This window comes from Podarcis melisellensis (genome assembly GCF_964234715.1).
Source record: "Podarcis melisellensis genome assembly, chromosome: 1".
Lineage (NCBI taxonomy): Eukaryota > Metazoa > Chordata > Lepidosauria > Squamata > Lacertidae > Podarcis > Podarcis melisellensis.
In genome coordinates this window covers 20,810,096-20,830,910 of record NC_138528.1, presented here as the reverse complement: position 1 = coordinate 20,830,910, position 20,815 = coordinate 20,810,096, and the positions used below count along the sequence as shown (strand labels likewise).

General features: G+C 43.8%; 1 protein-coding gene across 1 annotated transcript; it reads right to left on the bottom strand.

Annotated features, from left to right (window-relative positions):
* Positions 1 to 1,433: 1,433 nt before the first annotated feature.
* LOC309353366 (uncharacterized protein) lies at positions 1,434 to 20,480 on the bottom strand. The gene is made up of 8 exons (XM_081882782.1): positions 19,675 to 20,480; positions 17,092 to 17,362; positions 15,294 to 15,441; positions 12,853 to 13,053; positions 5,288 to 5,993; positions 4,118 to 4,388; positions 2,594 to 2,744; positions 1,434 to 1,803 (listed from the first exon to the last, which is right to left on the bottom strand). The coding sequence occupies exons 1-8, from the start codon at positions 20,339 to 20,341 to the stop codon at positions 1,600 to 1,602; spliced, it is 2,619 nt and encodes an 872-aa protein (XP_081738908.1). The 5' UTR covers positions 20,342 to 20,480; the 3' UTR covers positions 1,434 to 1,599.
* Positions 20,481 to 20,815: the final 335 nt, after the last annotated feature.

Genomic DNA, 20,815 nt, shown 5'->3' with positions numbered 1-20,815 from the left:
TCGGCAGTTCGAATCCCCGCGACGGGGTGAGCTCCCGTTACTCGGTTCCTGCTGCTGCCAACCTAGCAGTTTGAAAGCACGTCAAAGTGCAAGTAGATCCAGGGACGCGGACTTATAAAAAATATTGGGGGGGCCCGGGAAAGCTCATGAATAATAAATAAGCTCATGAATATGCAAATAAAGTGGCGCCGCCTCCTCGTGATCAGCTCCAAAGGAAATTGGGTGGAGCTTTTGCTCGGGAGGGAGGGCAGGAGGCATGCAGCCCGCCCCTCCCTGTGCATTTTGGGCTGGGGGAGGGGCGGCGATGGCGCTCTGCTGGAGGGGCGCCGGAGATTATTGGGGGGGCGGAGCCCCCCCAAACGAATTTTTGAGGGGGCTCGGGCCCCCTCAAGCCCCATGGAGTCGGCACCTATGAGTAGATCAATAGGTACCGCTCCGGCGGGAAGGTAAATGGCGTTTCCGTGCGCTGCTCTGGTTTGCCAGAAGCGACTTAGTCATGCTGGCCACATGACCCGGAAGTTGTACGCCGGCTCCCTTGGCCAATAAAGCGAGATGAGCGCCGCAACCCCAGAGTCGGACACGACTGGACCTAATGGTCAGGGGTCCCTTTACCTTTACCTATAAAGAAGACATCACCATTATCTCCACCCCAAGCATTTGCTGGAGTTACACATTGTCTGCCCTATCAATTTGCTGTTGTTTAGGGAGAGAGCTGTTTAAAAGGTGAAGGCAACAGAGGCAGGCAAATCGTTCTTCCTGTCCCCAGTTGAAGAAATTCCCAAGCGCCGAAATGTTTCAGGCTCCTGTTTCAGCAAAAAAAATAACCATGATTATGGCTGAATCATTTCAAACAGATCCATTGGGCTTACTCCTTTTTTTCTCTTGCTCCCCCAACCCAACATTCTGCATCCAGGGTTGGCTACAATTGCATCCATTATGCAGAGCATGTTTGCTGCCTCCATTGGTCGATACTTGAATGGCAGTGGTGATGGCAGCCTCGCCAGCTACTCTCCTTCAACCCTTTCTCTGGTGTTTCCCATCTGGTGGAAGACAGAGATGTGTTTACCACATGACCTGGCTTTCACCCACCCAAACTAGCCTGCAGCCCTGAGGCGTGATGGTGGGTGCCAGTTTTGAAGGAAGATTCTAAGTGTCAGGCTTTTGTTTCTAAAAGGATAACCGGTGCCATCTTTCTCCTTGCAACTGGCAGCAAAATATATTCAGCAGGCCCGGATTGATTCCCTTGTTACTTGATCCCGCAGAAATTATAGGGACCTTGAGAGTGATGCCTGGTTCTGTGGAACTTTTATTTTTTTGGAAGCAGGCATTGTTACAGGATTCAGCATTAACCACTGAAACAGAGATCTCTTTCCATAGCAAGAAACATGCTGCAGGCAACAAATGGTGTAAGAAATATAGTCTACAAGATTACAATATTTTCAAATCATTTTATTCCAGCAGTGATTTGTGCTCATTGCCTTATTTAATTTCAAAGCAAATTGGATAACACTACTGGGGTTAGGCTAGTACAAAGTGAGGAAATCCATGTTTTAAAGATCAGGGGAAATTGCAATGGGAAATTTCGATCTGATCACGTACTCATTTTTCAGTTGGGTTCACAATTTTCCCTAAGAAGAGGGCACTGTGTGTTTTCTTTTCCATAATTAGAAACAGGTAGGGTCTGTTGATCTTAAAGATAGGATTAGGAGCAAGACCTCCAAACCTTGGTGAAAGCTCTATAACTGTGACTCCGGCGGCTTCAGTGCCACCCTCATGAATGTCCACGACAGCCTTGTGAATGGCCTGGAGGGAAATAGTGACATATTACTTGTCTTCATATGTGATGGAGGAAAGCCTACCATACCATGTGTGCTGGATGGGTAACTACCTCTGTCTTCCATGTAAATATCCAAAAGTTCCAGGTGACTCTGGGTTCTAGTATTATGAATGGTAAGATCTTCCCTCTTTCCCCCTTCTCCACCTCTATCATGCTCCTTATTTACCTCCATTCTCCCTGCCCCTGCAAAGAAACAGAGAGTTCCTCTACCCCCACAATCCTTTTAGATGCCCTTTTCTGAACTATCATGTCACCTCTTATTTATTTGCTTTCATTGTCCCTACTTCTACATTGTAAGCTCTCCTATAGCTCAGTTGGTTAGAGCCTGGTGCTGATAATGCCAAGCTTGCAGGTTCCATCCCCACATGTGACGGTTCCTTCCAGTTCTACAGTTCTACAATTCTATAGGCCGTTGCTTTACCCTATAATTGTTTCAGATGGCCTTTTCTGAACTAGTCTACAGTGTTCTGTTTAAGGTGTGATGATTTGAATTGTACGTAGTATTCCAAATGTCTTGGCAACATAGATTAAAAAAAATGCATTGTCATCACACCCACAAGATGACTCAGGACACAAACGTATGGAAGTAAGGGTATATTTATTTTAAAAAAAATTGACAAGTGACCTCCACCTTGGAGTCCATCCTAATGCACATGCCAAGTGAAAGGGCACAAATAATAATAGTAGCAATAATAATGCCCACAACCAGATCATCTCTCATGAAATGTTTTTCTAAAGAACCCCTCACATACTTACTTTGGAAACTTTCAGATTGGGTTCCTCAGTAATTCCAGACAGGTCAGCATTCTTATCGCTAAAGACATCAGTCACACCCATTCTCTGTAATGTGTTTTTGACATCATAGGATCCAGAAATGGAAATTTTTGGAAGGTACAGGTGCATTTCTCTGATTAACACATGGACAGCAAAATCCAAACATTAAATTATGAGCGCAAATAATTTTGTTTAGATTACCTCCAGAAGTGCACATAACATTGGTATGTACAATTAAACAGGGACAAATAGTGGATTTGTATGCTGGTGTATCAATAGCAGAGTGGTTTCTTTGCTCACCTTCTGCTTCTGTTATTTGTCTTCTATAGGAGCCTTTCCTAACCTAGTGCCATCCAGATGTTTGAGACTGAAATTGCCATCAACCTTAGTTAGCTCATGATGGGCAGTCCAATCTGGAAGGCAGCAGGTTGGGGGAGGCTGCAATTTAGCATCAAGGAGGACCATGACTGGAGGAGAAATGGTGGTTATGAAAAACTGACCTCCATACGATGGATTTTTACTTGGAGCCTGCTGACTCAGGAATGTCAAATTTCTATAGCTGAAGAGCGAAATTCTTCATGCAATGGATCTCTGGGAGCCACACCCCTAATATTTCACCCAAAAGCACACTTCAAACTTAATTTGTTCCAAAACAAGACATTTATATTAAATTTAAAATATTAGCAAATTGGTTGTGTATGTATGTTTACTGTATATATCGGTGGCTTACTGCAACTTCTGGAGAAGATGATCAAGAGGGTTGAGGCCAAACAACTGCAGACATTTGTAGATAGGACTCTACAATCCCTGCATCTCTCTCCTTTAATTCCTATAGTTCCAGAGGTGTCTTTTATATCACGTGAAAGCTCACATATAATGAGGAATTTAGTGATTAAGAGAATATTTTGAAAATGGAATAAGCTGTCATGTGAATGCTGCCTACGATTATGCTTACTAGATGGATCAATGGTCTGACTTGGGATAAGCAGCTTCCTATGTATCCAAGATAGGTTTCAAAACTGATGATTCTTGTCCTGTACTATAAAGGCATCATTTATAATAAAGGTAGCACTGTGACAAACCCCACCCACATTCCCCAAAATTCCTCATCCCTTGAGAAAGTGAGGGTGTTTCTTTCTGATTATTTCTCATGGTCTGCTTGTAAAACTGGGGTGGGGAATCTCTGGTTGACCATATGTTTTGGACTACAACTCCCATCCTCCCTTACCATTGGCTGTGCTGGCTGGGGCTGATGGGAGTTGTAGTCCAACAATATCTTGTGGGCTATCGGGTCTCCACCCCTGTTGTAAAAGATAGTAAGAGCAAGGGCACAAATCTCCACACTCCATCCTCATGAACTGTCCCATATTCTCCCTTGCTCTTTTTCTTTGGGTGGTGGTGGTAGTTTTGTTTTGCCCTCTCCCCCCCAAATGGCCAAAGGAGAAATGCCATGGAATATCAACTCAACAGCAGCAACATTTTAATAACAGCACACAGGAGACTTACTCATATATGAAGGATCTTTTACATCTATCCAGAAATTCCATGCTCAAGCCATCCTCCACCTGCTTCATTTTCCCTTCATCTGGCAGAATGAACCATGCGCTGGCATCTCCTTTGTATGGAATTTCCACCACTGAGCAAGACAGCTCTTCATCATGGAGGAAGTTGTAATAGCCATTTCGATGCATTAGGTTGACTTTCACAGTTGTGTTTGCATCTACAAAAAAATCTTCTTCCTTTGTAAAGTGAGTGCTGAAAGGATATTTCCAATGGGCTTTGAAAGGAGAAAAAAAGAAATGTTCCAAGAACCGAGTAAATGGATTGTGAAATTCACCAGGGCAATGGAGGACAATCTTTTTAAGCCTAAGGGCTTCATTTTCTCATGGGAAATCTTCCAGGGGCATGCCAATGGTGAGTTGGGGCCAGAGGTATAAATGCTCAGAGAAAGACTTCTCCACCGATCTCTCTATCCAGGGAATCAGGAGGTATTGCCACACCTCAAGGACACATTCCTGCCATGCAAATGCATGGAGGATGTGGAACAGGAAGGCTGAGGAATGCAGCCTGGGGAATACAATTCTCTGTGTTGAAGAAAATACAGAGCAGGGTCAGTGGGAGACATGACCCTGAGGAAGGGATTATGGTCTGGGAAGAGTCCCGAGGAATGGATAAGGAAGTCTGGAGGGATGCATCTAGCTTGTGGAGAAGAGGTTTTCTACCCCTACACTGGTAAAGCAAAGGTAAGCACAGATCACATTTTATTGTCCATTAGAAGTATCCCTGCTTCCATGTTGACCCTTTGTGATGTTGAACAAGATGAAAGACCCAACACATAAACCAACATAAAAGAATGAGGAAGTCTCCCTGCCCCCCATTTCTTTAATTAAAAAACCCCCTATGATTCAATGCTACGACTTTCATTCTACCTCAAAACCAAAACTCCCCTTAATTACTGGTAATTTTATGACACCTGTCTGTGTGCCTGTATGGCTGTTAATTTGCATCTACAAAACCCTTTTTATTCTGAGGATGCCTGAAGATGATTTTTAATTTTTATTTTATTCCAGTATTGCAATTACAAAAGCCAGTGGCAGAACAAAGCAGATTAGAAGATGCCTGGAGATTTTTTTTTTTTTACAAACTCACAATTTATTTATCTTTCTTTCAACTTACCTTTGAAGAAGATGTAGTTCAGTAAAACCATCACAGTAGTTGGATCGAGCTCATCAACCGCATGGGGTATTTTCCCATGAGTTTTGGCCTGCACATAATCATTTATTTGGGTTTTAGCTGCCGATGAATTCTGGAAGTTGGATGAAAAGGCTTCAGCTCCATACAAGGTTTTGACATCTTCCAGGAATTTCGGAAGTATTTTCAGTGGCTCATCTATGAATAAGGCATTCCCTGTGTTAATCAGGGCCTTGTTGTTTGGATCATTCAGGGTACTGATGAGCTGATGGAATCCTTTGTGTATTTTGTGCTCTTCAGTCTCCGAAAGGTTAAAAGCAAGTCCTTTGTAAATTTGGCTTTGTGTTTCAGATTTGGCACCCAGCGTCAGTGCTGCAAAAGTGCTGGAGATGCTGACTGGAGAGAAGAAAATATTTTTGGCAGGTTCACCTAAAGCTATTTGTTTGTAGAATCTAAATGCAAAGTTGGCATTACTGGGAGCAATCTCATGAGCGTACGTCAAGTTCTGACCCTGTTCTTCTTCCACAGAAGGATGTGGGGGTTCAAATATAATTTTATCTCCATGACCTTCAGAGTCCTTAGGCTGTCCTGGGACGTGGTGACAGTGAACTTGGAGAACACTCAGTAGTAAGGAGAGGGAGATTAAGGCCTTCATTCGGACTGGTAAGTATTCTTCGACAATGAAAATATCCTACAAACAGTAAAAGAGCCATTTTTAATCAAATTATTCTGTTCAACTCTGTTTAAAGGACAGGGTTTTGTTCAAGAATTCAACCCACTGGACATGAAATAGTGGGTTGTGCTAGTAATTCACACAACCTATTTAATCCATGGAGCATGTGAATAGAATAAGACATTTCAAAAGTTAGATATGTTGTTTTGGTAGGAGAATGACATTTTAATAAAATGTTATTCCCATTTTTTGAAAGAAAAATGGAAATAACATTTGATTAAAATGTCATTGTCCTACCAAAACAACATATCTAACTTTTGAAATGTCTTTTTCATATAAAACATCTTTATGTTTCTGTTTGCTAACATGCATTCTAGAATGATCATAATGCATTTAATGTTTTCATTTAAAATATATGTTTGCATCATTATCAAATCATCTTCTGCCAAGTAAAAACCATTTGATTTTCTTTTGCAGACTTGTGCGAAGCGGCTGACTTTTCTTTTTCACGAAAGGTGGGGGAAGAGAGAAAATGGATGAAGACTCTTGTACTGTCCTGTTCCCATGCATAGAATTCAATAAAAGATAAACAGAAAAAGAAAAATGCATATCATACTTACAGAATTCTCCAAACGACACTATAATGTGACTCCTTTGTTAGTTACGCACCAGACTTATAGAATACTTAGTCTTCAGCATTAACCATTAAGCAGAACAAACATGGATTATCAAAGGGTACATAGAGCACAATGTGAAGCAATGGATTTTCAAGTGGTCTCTAGACTTTGCACAATGGTATCAGCAGCCAAGATAAGGGGTCCTTTGAATGGCCTACAAACCTGATGGCACCAAGCCATCTTGTGGCCCTGAGTCTCCACTCATACTCTCTCAAGTTTTCACAGATGGAAATAGCTACATTTCCTCAACTCTTTCGGTTTCAGGTCAGGGTGTGGGGATCCTCAGACCTCTCTGTCTGGGCCCCCAAACTCTCTCCATGCTGCTCTCCATACTTCTCTCCCCACAGGCTGTATTCTTCTCTCTCACCACCTGTTTTCTTGAAAGATTTTGCTTGGCTAGAATGTGTCCATGAACTCTGAATGCATCCTGTTTATCTAAGTGGAGGTCAGAGTGGGATGTAGAAACTAGCCTACTGTACAAAGGTAAAATTTACATTTGTCTGTCTATTCACTTTTCCTCGGTGCTTTTTTTAAATAGAAAAAGGTGTCGTTACTTAAAATAAAGTTCTTATAGTAGGTGCCACACTTTCAACATTTGACAAAAATTGTGCCCTTGAGTAGCCCCCCCCCCAAAGCACTGCTTCTGCCCGTGCTCTTTCCCATTACTGGAAGGTGGCCGTCAGAAGCTTGCATAGCAGCCAGTGTCACCCTCTGGCTGACCAAGGTTCCCATACCCTGTTTTAGAAAGTTACCTCTTTTTAGATAATTTTTCAAAAACGTAAGAACATGAGAATGCCCTCCCTTCAGATGTTAAGGAGATTAAGGACTACATAACTTTTAGAAGAGGGACGCAGGTGGTGCTGTGGGTTAAAGCCTCAGCGCCTAGGACTTGCCAATCGAAAGGTCGGCGGTTCGAATCCCTGCGGCGGGGTGCGCTCCCGCTGCTCGGTCCCAGCGTCTGCCAACCCAGCAGTTCGAAAGCACCTCCGGGTGCAAGTAGATAAATAGGGACCGCTTACTGGCGGGAAGGTAAACGGCGTTTCCGTGTGCGGCTCTGGCTCGCCAGAGCAGCGATGTCACGCTGGCCACGTGACCCGGAAGTGTCTTCAGACAGCGCTGGCCCCTGGCCTCTTAAGTGAGATGGGCGCACAACCCCAGAGTCTGTCAAGACTGGCCCGTACGGGCAGGGGTACCTTTACCTTTACCTTTAACTTTTCGAAGACATCTGAAGGCAGCCCTGTATCAGGAAGTTTTAAATGTTTGATGCTTTATTATGTTTTATATATTCTGTAAGCCACCCAGAGTGGCTTACCCAGGGTATTATTATTATTATTATTATTATTATTATTATTATTATTATTATTATTATCATTAAGCCTGCTCGATCAGTTCAATGGCTCAATGACTCACAGTGGCGAACCAGATACTTATGGGAAGCCCACAAACTGTCCCAGTGTGCAGAGGTAACAGGATGCCTTGAGAGGTGTGCTTTCTTCCAAATGCAAAGATGTGACGGAGAAATTGCCAAGTCTTATACAGTGGTACCTCAGGTTAAGTACTTAATTCGTTCCGGAGAGCCGTACTTAACCTGAAACTGTTCTTAACCTGAAGACCACTTTAGCTAATGGGGCCTCCTGCTGCCACCAAGCCGCTGGAGCACGATTTCTGTTCTCAACCTGAAGCAAAGTTCTTAACCTGAAGCACTATTTCTGGGTTAGCCGAGTCTGTAACCTGAAGCGTATGTAACCCGAGGTACCACTGTAAATCCCATGGACCACTACCCTTTCCTTCTGATTCATGTGGGTACAAACAATACTGCCACATACAGTTTCAACATACAACAAGGGGCTATGAGGCAGGAAGCTGAAGAGTCGTAGGGCACAGGTTGTTTTTCCATCACTCCACCCGGTTGAAGTTCGTGGTACAGGAAGAGAGAATAAAATACTGGAAGTAAATCATTGGCTGCACAGGTGGTGTCATCAGGAAGGGTTTGGCTTCTTGGATCATGGTCTCTGCTTACTTGAAGAAGGACTTTTGGAGGAGATGGGCAGCACTCCACAGCGGCTGGCAAGAATGTGTTTGCATTCTAGACTGATCATAATGCATTTAATAAAATATTCATTCAAAATATATGTTTGCATCATTAACAGATCATCTTTCTGAAAGCAAAAACTATTTCATTTTATTTTAGAGAATTGGGCGAAGGGTTTGACACCCCTCGCCAACCAGGAAACCGCCAGTGTGGTGTAGTGGTTAAGAGCGGTGGACTCGTAATCTGGTGAACCGGGTTTGCTTCCCCACTCCTCCACATGCAGCTGCTGGGCGACCTTGGGCTAGTCACACTTCTCTGAAGTTTCTCAGCCTCACTCACCTCACAGAGTGTTTGTTGTGGGGGAGGAAGGGAAATGAGATTGTTAGCTGCTTTGAGACTCCTTAAGGGAGTTTGAGCTTTAGACACATACTCATTAATGTCCAGTGTTGGCAATGGGCCACATTTTGCAGAACTTTTGAGCTTCCAGTTTGGGGTTAAATGTGCCCAACTCAGGGTAGGACAAATTCCCATGAAAACATGCATTCTGAGATATTGCATCCCAAATGCTGATCTCTGCAGAATAAAAAAGTATCCAGTCCAATCAACAAAAAATGTTGTTGTTGGTTAATATTTTTGTTATGTGTGTGCTTGAGATAATTGGTGATTCTGACGGTCATGTTTTGCATCCCTGATTTTGTGATAAACCAAAGTCAGTGAGAAGGGATAGGAAGGTGGGGGAAGAGAGAAAATGGATGAAGACTCTTGTACTGTCCTGTTCCCATGCATAGAATTCAATAAAACATAAAGAGAAAAAGAAAAATATATATCATACTTATAGAATCTCCAACTGACTCTAGGGGCTATGTGATTCCTTGCTTAGTTATGCATCAGACTTATATAATACTTAGTCTTCAGCATTAACCATTAAGCAGAACAAACATGGATTATCAAAGGGACAGAGAGCAGAATGTGAAGCAATGGGTTTTCAAGTGGTCTCTAGACTTTGCACAATGGTATCAGCAGCCAAGATAAGGGGTCATATGAATGGCCCCAAACATTATAGCTTTAAGTCATTTTGTGGCCCCATGTCTTCTCTCATATTCTCCCAAATTTTCACAGATGGAAATAGTCACATTTCCTCATCTCTTTAGGTCTCAGGTGAGGGTGTTGGGAACCTCAGGCCCTTCTACCTGGGCCCCCAAACTCTCTCCATACTTTTCTCCCCAGTATGCGCCTCTCACTGGCTGTTTTCTTCCCCTTGAGTGTTTTTGCTTGGCTAGAATGTGTCAATGAACTCTGATAATTCATCCTGTTTTTCTAGATGGAGGTCAGAGCGGGGTGTAGAACCTAGCCTACTATATAAAGGTAATTACATTGATTCACTTTTGCCTCTGCTCTTACCGACTACTGGAAGGTGAAAAAGGTTCCTGTACCCTGTTTAAAAGGTTGTCTCTTTTTAGATAATTTTTCAAAAAAAATACTAACATAAGAAAGTCTGTTGAATCAGTTCAATGGCCAATCTACTAGCAGTGGCCAACCAGATGCTTGTGGGAGCTCCAAGCAGGACATAACAGCCCTCGCCCCCATTGTGATTCACAGCAACTGGCATTCAGAATCATGCGGCCTCCAACTCTGATGGTAGAACCTAGACATCATGGCTGCTATCTTCATCTTCCACAAATTTGTGTATTCCTCTTTCAAAGCCATCAAGTTAGTGGCCGTTGCTACTTCTTGTGAGAGCAAAATCACCAGCAAAATATTTGGGTGAAAGCGGGCCACAACAGATGTAAGAGGTATGTAACTTGGCCCTGAATACGGCGACCAGTTATGCCATACCAAGGTCAGGCAGAACAACACGCAACAACAATATATAAAGGGTGGGAACGCCAACAGAAAGTGTCTGCAGAGTAAACCATGTGCCTTTGTAATATACCAAAGAGGCAGGCTAGGCCCACCCCTGCTGGTCTATGCCCACTCATGATTCGCTGATTAGGCGAGTTGGCAGGACCAATTACCCAGGCAGCAAGTTCGGCCCAGAGGCTTCCTTTGCTGCCTGGGAAACAGTCCTTGGGATTTCCCACATTGGAACCTGGCACATGGAGGGGGTGCCCAGAGGCATGGCAAGGTCAGGTGGTACCCAGTACTGCTTTTTTGTCACCCCCCCCCACATTGTTAGCTCGGGGTAGGCTTGGGAGTCACGGGTGGGCAGTGCTCCAAATGTCACCCCGGGTGTGCCGCCCACCCGCGACTCCCAAGTCTCCCCTGAGCTGTCAAAACGAAGGGGCAAGGGGGCAAGGCTGCCAACAAAGCGGTGCAGCTCCCCTTTCCCCCGACAGCTGCAGGTAGGCTTGGGAGTCGCGGGCGGGCAGCACGCCAAATGTCACCTCCCTCAGCGATGACACCCAGGGCGGCCTGCCCCCACTGTACCCCCTTCCTATGCTTCTGGGGATGCCAGCCCTCAATGGCACCCACCAGAGAGGGTGAGTGGACTTGTGAGAGTGAAATTGGCAGCAAAATATTTGACTGTTATCCACCCAATAGTTTTCCAGAGCTGCGTCTTGTTTCTATGCTGTATTGCTTTCCAAATTTGACTTTTCCGCTTTAAGCTTTCTCTTTTAGACACAACATTAATGAGTAAATTGTGGTTGCTGGGACTGCTCAGTTCTCTTGGTGGCTTGCACACCCCAGCAGTGCAACTAGAGCTGGACCTTGGGGCTGAGGTCCCAAATGACCCCCCCCCCCCGAGTACAGTAGTGAACAGGCCTAGCATCAGCACCTGGGCCAAACCGGTATGTCAAGGCCCACAGAAGCTGGTTCCCCAACATAGTGGTAGATAATATTAGGAGAAAGTTCTGCAAAGTGGTCTTCTCAGAAAAACCTCAGAAATGTTATCAGGAGGAAAGAAAGGCTTCGGAGTAGTTTAACAATCAATCCGTCTCCCCAGGGCATTTTGGGAATTGTAACTCTGTGAGCGGAATGGATCTCCTGATGTCAGGGACTAGCTGGATGAGGAAGAGTGTTGGGAGCCATCTGCCCATGAGCCCCCAGGCAGGGCACAGAAGATGATGGCTTCTTTTGGGGTGCTATTCTACTTTCCACATTTTGTGGTTGTTGCCTTCTTATCACACATTTACTTACTAACGTGTCCTGATTGTCAAAACAAAAAAAATTCCTTCCAGTAGCACCTTAAAGACCAACTAAGTTAGTTCTTGGTATGAGCTTTCGTGTGCATGCACACTTCTTCAGATACATCTGAAGAAGTCTCTGAAGAAGTGTGCATGCACACGAAAGCTCATACCAAGAACTAACTTAGTTGGTCTTTAAGGTGCTACTGGAAGGAATTTTTTTTGTTTTGACTATGGCAGACCAACACGGCTACCTATCTGTAACTGTGTCCTGATTGTATTCTGCATACTTTGTCCAATGGAAGAAAAATGAGAGTCACTAAGAATCATGCCTGATTCTCCTGGCCCAGTGCCAGCCATTTATCTCCACAGAGAAATTCTTCCTTATGAGCATGGAAGGCTTCTCAGTTTTAGTTTGTTTCCCCCTGCAGAACCCCAATATCTACCAATCAGATGTAAAATGCCATATGTAAAAGAGATACAGTTAGAATTAAAGGACACAGTATGCCTCTGAGCACCTTCTGAGTTGGTTTGAATTTATTTTCAGAACCAGAACTGAACTGAGGTTATTATTGTTTCATACACAAGTCCACTTCTGGTTAGCTTTCCCCCTCATTTCAGCAGCCTACTTTACCTGGGCAAACTCATTTTGTTGTTGCCGTTCAAAGAACTGGGAGGCAGAAACTCTCCTGCAAATCTACTGGCTGATTGTGATCTACCATCTGCTCAGCCTTCATTTAGGGACTTGATTTTCTAAAATGGGATTTAGGAGGTCACCTAGGGATTTGTGGGCCCTTTTCAAAGACAGAAACATATTGCAGATTCAAAAGGGTGGAGCATGAGGTTAACCCACAATATCACAATGTTTTAAAATCATTTTTATTATAAAATGGCTTTGAAGTCAGTCGTCTTCTTATTCATCCCAGAGACAACTGGTTATGGGCCCCACCAGGACTGGGCTAAGAAAATGCAAAGCGGGAAATCCAGTTTTTTAATCTCCTAAAAAGGCTGTACTCGTAATACTCTGGCTCTTCTAATAGTCATTGCACGGTAGGGTTGATGATCTTCCCCAGGAAGAGAATGCTCCGTGTTGCCTTATCTAAAATAATAATCAGGAAGGGTCTGTTGAAACTGATAGTAAGTACAGGTTGAAATGGAGCGGAACGGAACATAAACTCTATCGTGGTGACTGCCGCTGCCTCAGTGCCACTCTCGTTAACATCCAGCACAGTCTTGTGAATGGCCTGTGAGGAAAGAACAACATATCATTGTCTGCAAGTCACATTCTCCAGTAGTTCACAGATGAATATGGACACCCTTGTGATGAGGATCTTTCCATTAGACCTCCCTGAAGCAGCTGTTCTATCTACTGTAATTCTTTCTCTGTGATAGCTTGTCCACAATGACCTTCAAATCCAAGAGGCTGTTTGCTCTTTTAGCTAAAGCAGGGGTTACCAACCTGGAGGAGCGGGCGAGGGTGGCGTGAGCACATTCACAAACAGGAGAAAATGTCCTGGGCACTATGCCAACACTACAAACAAGCACATACTGCAACCTAGGTCCCTTCTGCACTGTACATTGAAAGTGGTGCTGTACCACTTTAAGCAATCATGGCTTCCCCCAAGGAATCCTGGGGGTAGCTTGTCCAGGGTGCTAAGAGTTCTTAGGAGACCCCTTTTCTGTTCACAGAGCTACAATTCACAGAGTTCCCCGGGAAGGGAAATTGAATGTTAAACTGCTCTGGCTATTTGTAGCTCTTTGAGGAGAAATGGGGTCTTCTAAATGTCTCCACAGTCCACAAGAATATGGTACGTCCCAAAATATACTGCGCTGTCAAAAGTCAGGGTAAAGTAGTGTGTCTTCAGCACATGATGGGGAATACAAAACAAAGTCACACCTTTGTGGAGAGGGAATTCCACAACTTAGGGGCTGCTGCAGAGAATGCTGTCTCCCAGGCCCTCATTCCCTGAATTCTGAGGGCATTTGATTTGAACTGATTTTATAATGAACTGATTTTAGAATGTTGTATTATTTTACTGTTGTTAGCCGCTCTGAGCCTGGCTTTAGCTGGGGAGGGTGGGATATAAATAAATTATTATTATTATTATTATTATTATTATTATTATTATTATTACCAGGAGGATCTCCCTTGCTAGTCTTAGCACCCAAGGTGGGGGGCTGTAGAGAAGGAGAAGGTATTTCAGACCTTTGGGATTTAAGTCATTTAGGGCTTTGAACATTAATGCAAGCACCTTGAATTTGGTCTGGAAGCAATATGGCAACCAGGTAGGTGGTTTAAAATGTGGGTTTATGCAGGTTTTAGTTGGAACCCCAGCTCGTAATCTGGCCGCTGCATGTTGGATCAGCTGAAGTTTCCAAGTCATTTTCAAGGGCTGCCTCACAAAGCAGAGATTGCAATAATGCATTCTGGAAGTTACCAGAGCAGGGAGTACCATGGCTGATTCATCTCTGTCCAAAAGGGACTATATAGCAGGAAACAGGCACTCCTAACCACTGAGGCCAATGAACTTTCAGGGACTGTGTGGATCAATTTGTACCCCCAGCGGTGGACCTGCTCCTTTAAGGGGGAGTGTAGCACTTTTGCCTATGCATTTTTATGCCGTATTCACTGGTTTTAGTTTGAATTGTTTCAGTGTTCTCTTTTGTTCAGTGCCCAGATAACCTTGATGTACCATCCATGAGAGTCCTGGAAGAATACATTCTTCAGGTGTCAGTCTAAAGACAAACCAACGTCACCCACATTTCCCGTCACTCCATGCTTTCTACGCACAGGTTTGGGTTTCCCAGATTTGTTTTCGTGGGTGGTTTTTTTTGGGTCCCAGCATTTCCCCCAGGAAAACCCACCTTTTACTGCTGAATCAGAGCAAATGACAATGCTTGAAAACCTGATTGTCATTTGCTCAAATTCAGCAGTAAAACAAGGGGATCAAGTAAGGCTGGAGAAAGCACAGGGAATAATAATAATAATAATAATAATAATAATAATAATAATAATAATAATCATACATCTCTGCTCAGACCTGGAAAGCCAGGACCTATGCCTAGAAATGCAGCACAAAAGGAAGTGTGGCTGAGTCTAGATTTAAGGCACATTCAATGCAAATTTAAAGCACATGACTTTCCCCAGGGCATTCTGGGAACTGTAGTTTGTCAAGGGTTCTGGGAATTGTAAGTCTGTGGAGGCGAAATTCCAGCTTCCAGGATTCTTTGAGGGAAGCATGTGCTTTAAATGTGCACTGAATTCACTTTAAGTGTATGGTATGGATCTGTGATTCACATTTTGCAACGTTTTCATGGCTTCCTGCAAATGAGAAAAATATCAACAAAAAGAGTTCCTTCTCAGATGTTCTTCACGTGCTTCTGAGAAATTATTGGAGGTAATGTTGTCCTCTTTTAATTGAGGACCAAATGACAGAGCATGAAGGTTTAAGGAAGCACTTGATCAAAGAGAGAAAGCACTTACTTTGGAAACCATCAGGTCACGTTCTCCGGTAATGCCAGACAGATCAGCAGCGTCATTAAAGACGTCTTGCACACCCATCTTCTGTAATAAGTCTTTGACATCATAGGATGCAGAAATGGAAAATTTGGGGATGAAAATACGTACATTGCTGATGAAGAAAAAGAAAAAGAATCCATATGTTATTTCATTGGTGTTCAGCTTTTGAGTCATGACCCAAACAGTGACATTCCCTGGCCTTGATGCACATTCAAGCTTGGAAAATGGCCCCAGTGCATAGGAAGGGTCTCTTGAAGCCTCTTAAAGGGTCACTGTTTCTCCACTCCAAGTCCTCCCAGGCCAGAATACATTGCTTTAGTAGAGGGAGTTAGGAACTGGATCTACCTTGCAGGCCAGATCCTGACCTCCAGCAACTGCCATGTGCCATTTTGACAGGTGTGTGGGACTGATATCGCCATAATGTCTGCTGAAATCAAATCACGGCGGCAAATTCTCAGGGGTTTGCAAGTGCTGGTGATCAGCTGATTGGCAGCACCTGCAAACCACAGTTATTATACCAAGGTGCTGTGTCATAACCTGCCCCACAACTAACATCATATATAATGCCTTGTGTGGTTTAGGGAGAGATGAACTAATAGGACAAATTAGGACCCCTACTGGGCTCCATTAGGCCCATGGGATGGAGATTTCTCACTGCTTTTTTAATGGGATCCTCAGATTCAGAGGACTCACTCCCAGGGAAGCTCCCATTGCCTCACACCTTGGGAGCCTATGGCTCGAAAACAGGTAGCTCATCAGGCAGATTGGAACCATCAGTGTCAGGGACTGGGTAGAGAAGGAATGATAGAGACTGCGTCCCCATCCTGACCCTTCTAGGGAAGAGGAAGAGGAAGACAGTATAGATTTACAACAGGGGTTTGCTGGGGGTCACAGCTCAGAGGCAGATGAGGGGGAAAGTTGGGAAATAATGGGAGAGAAGGAGGAGGCAGAAGCGGAAAGGCAGCTGGCTGACACAGTGCCATCAGAAAAAATCCCAGACGCTCCATCTCCCAGAACCTGGCCATAAAAGTAGGAGAACAAAGAGCTCAAAGGCAGAGGGCACGTAGCAGCACCCATAGAAGTGATGAAGGAGGAAGTGGGAGAGACGGGTGGGGTGGGGTGGAGATTCACTCGGGACAATGCCCTTATCCAAGAGGCTGGGTTCTATAGCCTCTCACTGTAAGTATTGAAATGAAAAAGGATGGCGAGAAACCTTTTCTTGTCTTTATACTTTCCTGGGCAAACAGCCAGGAGCCACTGACATGAGCCCTACTGTTTGCCTCTGCATAGTTCCATCCTTATTTCAGACATTGTGATCTATCGGTACATCACAATGTTTAGCTGGTGATATGTCACAATGTTGAAGACCAGATATCGGCCAGCCTGAACCCACATCTAGATAAACCTGAGGTTAGGGGGCTGACAGCAGTAGCCAAGGTTAGGTCTATGGGGTGTCCTTACCAGTGGCCCCCTGAAACTGATATATATATATATATATATATATATATATATATATATATATATATATATATCAGTTCCAGTAACAAGAAGCCGAAAGCACCAGCCTGAAGATGACGAGTGAGACCTCGTCGAAACGTCGCCTAGACACCCCAACTTTTACACGGGAAGACACCCGAGGACACCAAAACCTGCATATATATATATATATATATATCTATATATCTGGTACCCTTTTAAAACAAAAAGCTTCAACTCTTCGAATTAGCAGCATTTGAAGAAACGGTGCAGAGAAAAGACTTACTCTGTTTTAAAAGATGCTATCCATTTAGACAGACTTTCTTTTACCAATGCACCTTCCACATGCTCCAGTTTTCCTTCGTCAGGCAGAATGAAGAAAGACGTGGCATCTCCTTTGTATGGAATCTCCACCACCCAGCAAGACAAGTCTTCATCATGGAGGTATTTGTAGTAGCCTTTTCGATACATCAGGCTGGCTTTCACTGTAGTGTTTGCATCCACAAAGAAGTCTTTTTCCCGGATCATGTGAGTGTCAAAAGGGTGTTGCCAGTAAGCTTGGAAGAAAAAGATTAGGCAAAAGAGTTGCATGATTTTTAATTCCCTCCAAAGGCAACTTTGTGTGCAACAGGTAAGTATTTCATCATGTAAGTACAGGAAATGCAAGAGGCATAGAAGCGAGTGATTAAAAATATATATCCTAAAACCTAGACAAAATACCATATTTTTTGCTCTAAGACTCACTTTTTCCCTCCTAAAAAGTTAGGGGAAATGTGTGTGCGTCTTATGGAGCGAATGCAGGCTGCACAGCTATCCCAGAAGCCAGAACAGCAAGAGGGATTGCTGCTTTCACTGCGCAGTGATCCTTCTTGCTGTTCTGGCTTCTGAGATTCAGAATATTTTTTTTCTTGTTTTTCTCCTCCAAAACTTAGGTGCGTCTTGTGGCCTGGTGCGTCATATAGAGTGAAAAATACGTAACTGTAGCAGCTGCTTGCAAAACAGTAAACAAAATAGTGAAAATGTCAATGGGACACAGTGGAATACTCACAGAGTAAGTTCGTTTGCCCTCCTGGGGCAGGTGGCCCTCCTGGGGTGGGCGGGCACTGTGTCTCCCCTATGAACTGGCCTATTGCCAGCCAGATTGTACTCCTGCCACCAAATTGGCCAATGGTGGCAGTGATGCATGGGGCATCACCTGGCCACGGTGCCAATGACCAGTAGTAGCACTTGGTACCATGCCCAGGGGAAGGATAAATATCAAGCCAGCAGGGTCTTTTGGCCTCTCTCTCTGTGCCGGTTCTCCCGCCCACCCTCCCTCAGATTAGGGTTGGTGTTTTTTTACCAGTGGTATGACCTTGCTATGGACAATGTCGGTCGCTAGATTCAGGGCCCGGTCAGGAATTTATTTCCACCTGGCAAACTGGCTCCATCATTTGGATTTTTGGCTGCCTCATAACAATTGTCACAACTTTGTAAGGTGGTTAGGCATTGGGTAAACCTAGACTTGGTTGGAGGGGAGGTTATAGCCTCTTTCTGCCCCTCCATGAGTAAGGAGATCCTGTTAAAAGGCAGCTCCTGTACGATGCCCAGATGGGAGCTAGGGCCATCCCACTTTTCCAATGCGGACCACTGGCTTCACCCTCTTGGCGGATGGGCGGGAGTGTCATGCGCCATTGCTTACCTCAATGCCTATGGCCAAACCTTTCGTATCTGTAACCAATAAAGTTGTAGCCTTACTTGATCCCCAAAACCCAATAAGCTGTGTGTTGTCTAGTTATTTGCACCTTAGGGAACAGGGTGGTCATGGGGCCTTGCCATGCAAAGGGATGAAGCTTCTACCAAAAGAGTCTCTTGTCCTCCTCTCTGACTTTGAGCTAATCGTTATGTTGAACCTTTTAGCATGTTTTTTTTTCCTTTTCAACTGCTCATGTTTACTGGAAGTTTGCTCCAGGGTGGCAAAGAGCAAAGCAGGATGACATTACAATTCAAAAAATAATAATGAATGAGCACATCAAGATAATTAAGAACACATTTAGAACATCTAAAAACATTTACAGTGGCCTATCCTTACAGCTCATAATTTCAAGGTTGCCAGGAGCAGTATCTGTTAGCAATCAAATGCCTGGGTGAACAGGGATATTTTAAAATTTCTTCAGAATGGTAATAATAACATTATTAACACAATGAATGCTAATGCTAATTATAATAGCTCCCACTCACCCCTTGAGTTATTATAGGGAAGTTTCTAGAGGAAGAAAGGAAAATGGAACCATTTCGTCTCTCAAATAAAAAAGAGGCACATCTTTTCCCTTTTCTCAATTTCCAGCATGGAATGCCCATCTCTGCCATATAACTATAAAGCACTTACCGGTAGGTTTGGGACTGGCAAACTTCTAATGCTACCCAGCACAGCAGGGGAAGTGTAGGAGGGGGGGCAGAGAGAAAAGGTGTCTCTTTTCCCTTCCCCAGTACTGAAATTCCCTGAACAGCACTGCAAGCGTAAGAACATAGAACTCTACTGGATGAGGCCAATGGCCCATCTACTGCAGCATTCTGTTCTCACAGTGGCCACCCAGATGCTTGTGGGGAAACCTGCAAGCAGGGCATGAGTTCATAAGCAATCTCCACTCTTGAGGTTTCCAGCAACTGGGATTCATAGCCAATAGCTAGGAGCCATTGAAAGCCTCCTCCTCCATGAATTTGTCCCACCATCTTTTAAAGCCAGCCAAGATGGTGGTCATTACTGCCTCTAGTGGGAGTGAGTTCCAAGGCTCCTAATTCGGGGCTGACTGGAGCCCTGAACTAGAGCACTCCTCTTAAAGGAAATTTGTGTTGCCAGTCCCTTCAGTTAATTACTCTTCCAACTTACCTTTGAAGAAGATGTAGTTCACAAGAACCAGTATAGTGCTTGGATCGAGGTCCTCGAGCGCATGGGCTATTTTCCCCTGAGTTTTGTTCTGCACATAATCATTTATCTGCCTTTTGGCCGCTCTGGGAATGGTGAAGTTGGTGAGGAAGCCTTCTGCTTCATAGAAGGTTTTGACATCCTCCAAAAACTTAGGCAGAAACTTCAATGACTGCTCAATGAACAAGGCATTTCCCATCTTCACCTGTGCTTTGTTATCCGGGCGGTGAAGGGCATGGATGAGGTGGCGGAATCCTTTGTGTATCTCATTCTCCTCAGTCACTGACAGGTTAAACGCGAGTCCTTTGTAAATCTGACTTTGGGTTTCCGACTTGGCACCCAGGGTCAGCAGTGCAAAAGCTGCAGAGATGCTGACTGGGGAGAAGAAAATGTTCCTTGAACCCGCACCTGAAGCTATGTTCCTGTAGAATGTGAATGCAAAATCAGAGTTACTGGGACCTATCTTAAGATAGCTGGAGGCATCCTGTCTCTGTTCTTCTGAAGAAAGATGTGGATGTTCCAGTAATGTCTTGTCTCCTTGGCTAGCCTGGTCATCGTTGTGTCCTGGGAGTTGATGGCACTGGACTTCAAGACTAATCAGTAACAAGGAGAGGGTGATGACCAGCTTCATTTGGGATTTGCAATTCTTCTGCTGATAATTCCCACACAAGATGTTAAAGGATCAATCCAAAAATGCATGTGTACTCTGCAACAAAGGCGAATTCTGCCCTAGACCTATACATTTATACAACAGAAATAATTCACCTTTCCTGTGAGTGGTGTAAGAAAGAATGTTGTTAGTTTCACTAAATTACATACAGAATAGAGTTTTGATAGAAAATGGTTTCCACATTTGTGTTTTTCAGTGTTTCAATGGTTTGTTTTTTAAAGAAGTTTATTATTTAAAAATAAAACTGGCACATTTTAACCATGGAATATTTCTTTGTGATACTCTCAAGTTTTCACACTTTTCGGAATTTAACATAGTAATATTAATTTTTACAACTATGTATCTATACCTATATATGCCTGTATCTATGTATATAGTTATTTTCACATATCATTTTGAAATCAACTTTTGAATAGCAAAGACTATTTCATTTTC

Bases quoted from the DNA above. Each gene is read 5' to 3' on its own strand.
- LOC309353366 (XM_081882782.1), bottom strand. From the start codon at position 20,341: ATGAAGCTGGTCATCACCCTCTCCTTGTTACTGATTAGTCTTGAAGTC. The intron at 15,442-17,091 runs GTAAGTCTTTTC...TTTCTTCATCAG, and splicing joins ATAGCATCTTTTAAAACAGA to CAATGTACGTATTTTCATCC. The intron at 5,994-12,852 runs TGACTATTAGAA...TACTGTTTGTAG, and splicing joins TCATCAACCCTACCGTGCAA to GATATTTTCATTGTCGAAGA.